Below are 8,992 nucleotides of genomic sequence, written 5' to 3'. Positions count from 1 at the left end.
TGGGACTTAATCTGCAGAGTTGGCCATGTGGGATCCAGTGCCTTAACCACCATATCACCTGCTGCTTGAGACAGTTTATCTTGATTTATTATTTTTTTCTTTAAATGGGCATGCTTTCTTGTTTCTTTGTATGTCTTTTTTTGGGTGAAAACTAGACATTTGAATGTAATAATATGATGACTGGAAATCAGATTTGTGCCTTTTCTCATAATTTTCTGGGTTTTGATATTATTTTTGTTTAATTAATTAATTAATTTATTTATTTGTTGCTATAGGGCATGTGCCCTCACCAGAAAGAAAGACAGAGAGACAGAAAGCGAGAAATCACCCCCCAGCAGGGACGGCCACACTGCAGTCCCTTCTCCTCTCTTCTCCTCTCGGGATCTTGGGCATGCATGCACATGCACCTGGTGTGAGTTTAAGCCACCGGGTCCTGGACTCGAACTGTGGTCAACCACATGGGAGTCCAGTAACATAGTCATTATGCCAACTGCTGGTCCCAATTTTTAATTTTTTAAAAAAGTTTGTAGTCTGTCTTTGTGATAAGGATAAGACTAAAGTATAAACTTAAGTCTTCTTAGGTCTTTTCTGAGCCAGTAGCTTTTCCTATGGATACACAGTCACTTTCTAATTTTCCCTATATATACAGTTGCTTTTGAATGTCCTAGTCCTTAATGTTTGCCTCCCAAAAGGAAAAAAAAAAAATGAGGGCAGGGAAAAATGTCAGTCATATTAATCCCTTGGAAATCACTTCAGCCAGAAGGGGAGGGACTTACAATGGGTAGGTGCAACAACAGGGCTGCCAATCTCTTTGTATCTATGTGACCAGCAGCTGTAACCAGCAATCAGAACTCATATCCCCAGTATTTGGAGAACTAGGTTCTTTTTGACCACTCTGGCTTCCACAAGCTGTGTGCGAAAACATGTACACAGCTATGTGCCAGAGGACTAAGATTGGGGGATAGGTAACTGTCACTGTTAAGACCTAAACTTGAATGAAATGAACTATAGTTTGCTGTGTAAGCCTTCCTATGGAAGTTGAAAGTCTTCAATAGACTTCAGAGTTCCAAAATAGTTACATCATACAGATTCTATCAGTGTAATTGTTGTCCAGGTGGGGAAAGAGATTCTGGTGGTCCCTCCTCTACCATCTTCCTAGAAGCCCCTCAACCATTTAAAAAGGCTCACTAGGGTTGCTATGAGCAGGAAAGCAAGGAGAGAAGAAAGGAAGCTAATTAAGAGATGATTTCAATTCTCAGGAGAGAGATGGTGCTGACTTAGATACCAGGAAGAATTAAGATGGTGAGATTTTCTTGATCTGGGTATACTTTAGGTAATTTTCCATATTCTGTGACTACCATTAACTTTCTCAGTTCTGGTTACACTGTGATAAATATCCCAGCCCATCTGACTTCAGCTTATTGTTCTAGGTACCAATTTTTCAACCTATGATATCACCTATTTCTGCAACATGGGCTGGCCCACTTGCATATCTAAGAACACATTCAGTATCTGCACTTCAGTATAAGAGTGACAAACATACAAGTCATTATCCATGTGGCTTCCCATATTTTTTCACGCACATGCATATTCATGCTTACCTCCTTCTGGGGACCTAATGAAACTGATGAGCTCCTGACAGAGAATGTAATGGAAACACAAGTTTGTTTTACAAAAAAAAGGTAACCGGTATTTTTCCAACCAAGTCAATAATCCTTTATATTTCGAAATCTGCAGTCAAAACAAAAATACCAACAGAAAGATCAAACAGAATAGCTAAGAAATGCAGTTAAGCAAAGAGTAATTAATAACTTAACTCTTACAGTATTTAGCTGGAATGTGAGGTATGTTGATTAAAGTAGTATCTGGGGACTAGCAGGTGGTGAGGAGGTGAAGGCTGCTGGATTCCCATATAGCCAACCATGGTTTGAGTCCTGGACCCAGTGACTTGAAAATCACTCTGGGCATGTATGCATGTGTTCCTAAGATCCAGAGAAGAGAATGGAGGAGAAGGAATTGTGGTATGGTCATCTCCCCTGGTGTGATTTCTCACTTTTCCTTTGTCTGTATCTCTCTGTCTCTCTTCTCTCTGGTGAGTTTATGCACCCTATGACAAAAACCTTAAAAAGAAAAACAGAAGTTGTATCTGGGCTATATGGTGGCATGGTGATTAAATGATTATACTTTATATGACTGACTGGTTTGTCTCAGACCTGGTTGTTTGAGAGACAAGCTGGGTGTCCAAAATCTTAACAGAAGAGAGAAATGGAAAAGGGATTACATTGTGATCATTCCCTCCTTGGGGGTACTTTTTCAGTTTCTCTCTCTTGCTCTCTCTCTCCAGAGGTTGCATGCGCCCTCTGGGGGAAAAAAAGGATCCAAAAAAGAAGGTACTCAGGCTGAGGTTCCCAAAAAACTAAATGGATTTACAGGAAATAAAAAGCTTGATCTTTCATCAAAAATTCTTCCTTATTCCTGAGTAAAGTTGTTTAATAAAATATCTAAATTTTGTTTGACCAAAGAGAAGCAATAAAATAAAGACAATATACAAGGAGAAGGAAAGAAAGCATAAAGATAAAGTAAGATTGAGAGAAAGATATGCCTTTGTAGCAGTAAGTAGTCATTAGAAATTGCAGAGTAGCATCTTATCTTGACCTGTGTCTGATAATGAATATCTGATAACAAATATGTGGCCCATGGGCTACCACTTCCTGTCTCACATTCCTAGTAGACATTGCCAGTTAATTCTCAGGCTTTTATTTATTTATTTACTTATTTTTGGTATAGAATGTGTACACTAGCTAGAGAGAGACATCTCCAGCAGGGATGGTCATACCACAATCCCTTTTTTCCATTCTCCTCTCAGGGTTTTGGGCACATATGCCCATGTGCCTGGTGTGTTTTTCAGGCCTCTGGACCCGAGATTCCAACTGCACAGTTACGCATGTGGGAGTCCGTTGCTTTCACTACCATGCCACCTGCTGGCCCCTTCCAGACCTTTCTTGCTTAGATGTGGTCTCGAAGTTCTTCTTGGCACAGTGCTTGAAGCTACTATTCCCCAACAATCATAGTGGACGTGAGAGATGAATCTCAGTTGCTAACTATGGATTAGAATACAAAGGAAATAATTCAACAAAATCATTTGCTCAAGAGAGAAAAAATGTAAAAAGGAAAAATGTCTACCTGACTTCATGCTGTTGTCCTACTCATTTACTTTACAGTTTCTTCTATAGTCGCCCTCTGGGCCTCTTTTCTCTCCCCTCTCAATTCACACTTCAAATACAGCTCCCTCTTCCTCCACCCACACTTTCTGCCATTTAGGAAACTTACTCACCAAGTTATAAGGTATTTCTGGCCATAAGCTCCATTGTGAATTTTCAACAGTGTAAATTGGTGTCTGACCGAAGACCTGCAAAAGAAAGCTAGGAAACAGCCAAGGAGGTAGAGTTCCTTTGTATGTGTAGGGCGTAGTCTATGTCTGGGCTGTAATTCCATCTTCCCATATCGTGCTGATTCTAGAAGGGTATTGTGAGCTGCTTAAATTGACTAATTGACTAATTAACATATATAAAGATTACTTCTGAAATCTGTCATTAAGACACTAGTAGGGATGGGCAAAAGTATGAATGGGGATCACCCACAAGACCCATTCTTTAAGGTTTTTGCCATAGGGCACATATGCTCACCAGAGAGAGATAGTAAGAGGGGAAATGAGAAATCATCCCTCAGGGGAATGGCCATGTTTCAATCTCTTCTCCTACCAGGATTCTGGGCACACACACACACACACACACACACACACACACACACACATACACACGCCCGGATTGATTTTCAAGCCTTCAGGTCCGGGGATCAAACTTCAGTTGCCCATGTGGGAATCTAGCACCTTAACCATTGTGCCACCCGCTGACCTCAAGACCCATTCAAGGAAAGGCCTCTTCTTCCCTCTTTTAAAAATCATATTGGCTGGCACCAGCATCCACCTAAACACCCAAGCCTGTTACCCTTGATTTCTTCCTGTTACCATCTATTCCTGACATTCAAATAGTCCTATATGGTCCTATATTTCATTTTATTAAAAATCTCTTCTGTTCGTACCATTCTCTTCATTCCTTTCCCTCCAGACCTGCATCACCTCCTATGTAGACTATTGAAATCATTTACTTCCTTTATCATGGGCCCCTGTCACCCAACCCACTGATCAGACCTCTATAGCATGTTGTTGTCAAATGAAAGTCTGATCATGTTACTCCTTGACTTAAAAAGTCTTCGATGGCTATTGCCTTCATGATAACATCAAACTTCCAAGCATGCTCTGTCTTATCTCACTTGACTTATCCTGCATATGCAGCTTTAGTTCATGCTGTGTCTCCCCCCTCACAACTTTCGTTCAGCTTAAAGTTGGCACCCCCCAAAGGGCATAGGATTAGATCCCTTGGTGCCTTTACTTTCCCTGTTGTTTGTAAGAACTTTGCTTCTCTTACTATTAAGCCCCTTAATCTTTTCCTCTTACTTCTTATCTAGTTTTTCTTCCTCACCTCTGTCAATTGTCAATGACCTGCCCAGTCAATTTTCGGTGACCTGCTCCTTTTATTTTTTAAGAAATTTTTTGCCTTAGGGTGCATGAGCTTGTGGGGAAGAAAGAGACAGAGACAGACCCAGTAAGAGGGAAAGTGAGAAATCACCCCCCAGGGGGGATGGCCATGCAGCAATCCCTTCTCCTCCATTCTCCTCCTGGGATCTTGAGCATGCATGCACATGCACCTGGCATGGTTTTTAAGCGACCAGGTCTGGGACTCAAACTGCAGTTGATCATGTGGGAGTCCAGTGACATAACCACTATGCCATCTACTGGTCCTGACCTGCTCCTTTTTAAAGACTAGGCTTGTGTCAGCCTTTTCTAACTCTTCTAGGTGGGAGTGGCCTCTTGCTTAGGTACTGTAATCACATTGCATTCTAAAAACTTCTATTATGCATTCGTACCTTAAATACCAATCTCTCACCTTAGAATTCCTTATGGACAGGGATGGTATCATTACTCTATCTCTATAACTAAGCCTTATGACTAGCACAAAATAACCATCTAATAACCATTTTTGAGATAGTAGTTTTTTTCTCACTTGACTGAAATTTCACCTTTTAACAGCATTCCATGGGAAAGGATGCACTAAAATGAGTCACATTTTGTAATTTTGAAATGAGCTAACGTTAAATTACACCAACATTAAAATATCACTAAAGAAGTAAAACAAAAAGATGTGGGCTTTATCTAGGTTTGGGTTGAAAACCATTTTGATGTTTGAGGTTTATTTTAGTTGCATAAACTGAGGAAATATATAGGTTTGATTATAGCCAACAACTTTGGAAAGGGTAGTAGAGCAACATGAATATCCTAAGTTTTTGTCTTGCAGAAGTTCACAATTCTTGGTCCAGTGGGATACACACACAAACACACACACACACACACACACACACACTCACTCACACATACGACAAGAGAATTGCAAAGTGCCAAGGAACACAGAGGCCAACTAAATTTCCAATCAGGAGGTTCCAGCTGTGAGGATCTAGGAATCCCTTCAGGAGAACAGAATTTATAGAGATCTGAAGAGTGATTAAGGCTGGGACCAGCAGTTAGTGTAATGGCTATGTCGCTGGATTCCCACGTAATCAACTGCAATTTGAGTCCTGGACCCAGTGGCTTAAACTCAGGCTGGGTGTGTGTGCATGCATACCCAAGATCCCGAGAGGAGAATGGAGGAGAAGGGACTGTGGTGTGGCCATCCTCCCTGGGAGGTGATTTCTCGCTTTCTGTCTCTCAGTCTCTCTGTCTGTCTGGCAAGCGCACGCACCCTATAGCCAAAACCTCTCCAAAAAAAAAGTGATTAAGGCTTTGGTAACTGTGGATAAGACATCTCAGGCAAAAATAAAACAAAATAATAAAACAGCCCAAGGAGATGTTTGGAGGTGGGAAGTGGCAGGTATACTTAATGGAACAGAGCTATATCCTAAAACACTGAGTATTAGCACAAAGTGTGTGGGGAAATAACTCAGGATTGCTGAAGGCAGTTAAGGAGGCTGGGAGTCAGGATTTGGTTACATCAACAGTGGGAAGATCCTGGAGATTTAGGGGTGGTTCTAGTTCCTATGTATTGGTTCAAATTGAAAGAGTTTTTGATTCGGTAAGAAATTAGGTTAAAATAACAACAACAACAAGAACAACAAGAATTTAGTTGTTAATAAAACATTTGGATTTAGGTCTGAGGATGCTTACCGGGAGTGACAGAAATGTGTTGAAAAAATCAGCGAAGATTTCATCCTCCAGCAGAATGATAAGATTTGTAGAACCGATTATCTCTATAAGGGGAGAAAAACCAACCAACCAACCAAATAGAAACCTTTAATGAGGATTGTATCCAGGTTGATTAAACGAAGCAACTGGACAGATCATTTCCCATGGCCAGATCTAAGCATGATGATGGGGGGCTTTAGGGTCATTCGATTCAATTTTTCCCTTTCCCCAGGACCTTTCTTTTCTTTTCTTTTCTTTTCTTTTCTTTTCTTTTCTTTTCTTTTCTTTTCTTTTCTTTTCTTTTCTTTTCTTATCTTTTTGGGTGATGGTGGTGGTTTGCTATAGGGCATGTGCACTCGCCAGAAAGAGAGAGAGAGATAGAGAAACAGAAAGTGAGAAATCCCCCCCCCGGGGGGAAGGCTACACCACAATCCCTTCTTCTCCATTCTCCTCTTGGGATCTTGGGCACACATGCACATGCACCTGGCATGAGTTGAAGCCACTGGGTCTGGGACTCAAACCGTGGTTGACTACATGGGAGTCCAGCAACATAGCCATTATGCCAACTGCTGGTCCCTAGGACCCTTGTTTTCAATATCACTCTGCTTAAGCTCATTGCCTAACAAGGCTGCTCATTCCGTTTATGAGATGAAATGATTAGAGAGATTTTTTTTTTATGCTGTGAACTGCCTTCCTTCACTTGTTTGTAGAAATTCTGCCCTCTGAAGTTTGACAGAATTCATCTAAGTCCTGTTAAATGGGATGATACTTCCAATATCTGTAAAGACATCACAACCTCTGCTTACCTCCAACTCCTCTGGCTGGTTTCCAAAAGAGAGCCCATGTGGTGACCAGAGAGGGATAGAGAGAGAAGAAGGAAAAAGTAGCCCACCTTGGGGAATGGTCACACCTAAGTCCCTTCCACCACTCCTCACAGGCCTCCTTTCCACCTGCTTCCTCTCATTGGCTGGAGTGGTGCCTACAACTAAAGCACTCCAGACGCCTCCCAGGTCAGAGCATAAGAGAACTATTGCCTGCATTGTATGTTCTGTGTGGCCCAAAATGAAGTTAGATTTGGGGGGTATATATATTGTGGGAGGATGTGCACCAGTGAATATCGCCCTTAGGTTTTGGTTTCTCAGAGAGCAAACAATTACACAATGATAAAGGCCATGATTAGCTCCCCTTCACAACCTCACCTTCAAAACCTTGCTCTGATTGGTCACATCCCATAGCGCTCAATGATTGGTGAGCTTAGAATCCCTCAGGTTTGCATATCCGGTACCTCATGATTGGTCCACAAAAGCAACCAATCATAACCCACCTTTTAACAACCAATCATTGCCCACCAACATGTTTATAACCACGATCCCTGGCCCACAATAAACAGACGACCCTGAAGAGTTGTAACACTGTGTCATCTCCGTGTTGTAACACTGTGCTGTTCATCCCCTCTCTCACTCCTTCCCTCAGGAAACCTGTTCGACTGTCCTGTGGGTCGGGACAATATATTTAGAGTTTTTTGCTATAGAGTGTCTGTGCTCGCTGGAGAGATAGACAGAAAGCAAGAAATCACCCCTTGGGGGGATGGCCATGCTGAAATCTCTTCTTCATTCTCCTCTTGGGATTTTGGGCATGCACACATACATGTTCAGCATGAGTTTTGAGTCTCCAGGTCTGGAATTCGAATTGTGATGGACTATGTGGGAGTCCAGCAACATAACCATTATGCCATCTGCTGGTCGCTAAGGGCTCATATATTAAACTAACTCCACCACACTTTATGCAGTCACTTTTTAAAAACCAAAGGTGGGAAATTTACATTTATTCCAGTCAAATTTTAACTTGTATGTTTGGGCCCAACATTACTGCCTGACAAGAGTTTATTAGGATATTGACTTGGTGATGTATCATAGTCATTATTCCTCTCAGTATTGATCATTGTGCTACTCAAGTTAATCCAAGAAGATAAATGTTGAATGTCATAAAGCCAAGTGTAGGGACTATAGATGGACTAGGTGATTTCTCCAAAGTCACTCTAACTCACTGTCTATGCTCTTTAGGGTGCAATGTTCACCTGGTGGATAATAAACTAATTTTTGTACCAGTGGCCCAATATTTCTCCATCATACCTAAAGTTTATAATGAAAAACTATAAAATGTGTGACACAAATATTATGCAGTAGGCTTTTCAATCTGGCTAAGTGTCTGACAAGATAGGAAGTGCCACCCACAGTCACCAAAGGGAAGTTATTATAACATAAGAAAACAAAGCAATCACCTCCATCCCTTTTTTTGATGACAGCTGGTGGTTATGGTCTTTGTACAATAGAAATAGAAACACAGGCAGTAAACATGATTTGAAACAATGGCTCTACTGTTGGTTCTCACCCTCTTCCACAGATATCTCTTTTCTTGCTGTCTAGTGTTAGAAATGTTCATGTGCATTTTCCCTGTAACCATCCCCAGTTCTCTTCTCTTTTTATAATCATTCTTTATTTAATCTATTCCAGATGAATGATTCCAAAATTTGTGTTTTCAGTTCAGACTTCTCTCCTTGGCTCTAGGTTTTTTTCTTTTTTTTTTTCTTTTTTTCTACCTAGAAAGCACATGTGCTTACCAGAGAGAGAGAGAGAGAGAGAGAAAGGAGAAAGTATCCCCACAGAGAATGGTCACACCTCTATTCCTTCTCCTTTT

General features: G+C 41.1%; 1 protein-coding gene across 4 annotated transcripts in view; it reads right to left on the bottom strand.

Moving 5' to 3' along the window:
• RGSL1 (regulator of G protein signaling like 1) overlaps positions 1-8,992 on the bottom strand; it is a 102,065-nt gene that overhangs the window by 90,242 nt on the left and 2,831 nt on the right. For all 4 annotated transcript variants that reach the window (XM_006142329.2, XM_006142327.1, XM_027767952.1 and 1 more), the window contains exons 2-4: positions 6,278-6,360; positions 3,335-3,409; positions 1,602-1,731 (exon numbers count right to left, since the gene is read on the bottom strand). In XM_006142329.2, coding sequence (XP_006142391.1) covers positions 1,602-1,731; positions 3,335-3,409; positions 6,278-6,360 — 288 coding nt within the window. The remainder of the gene's footprint in view (positions 1-1,601; positions 1,732-3,334; positions 3,410-6,277; positions 6,361-8,992) is intronic.

The sequence above is a fragment of the Tupaia chinensis genome, unplaced genomic scaffold (assembly GCF_000334495.1).
Source record: "Tupaia chinensis unplaced genomic scaffold, TupChi_1.0 Scaffold000074_1, whole genome shotgun sequence".
In the NCBI taxonomy this organism is placed as follows: domain Eukaryota; kingdom Metazoa; phylum Chordata; class Mammalia; order Scandentia; family Tupaiidae; genus Tupaia; species Tupaia belangeri.
Note: the sequence above shows the minus strand (reverse complement) of the source record. Positions and strands in the feature narration are given on the sequence as shown.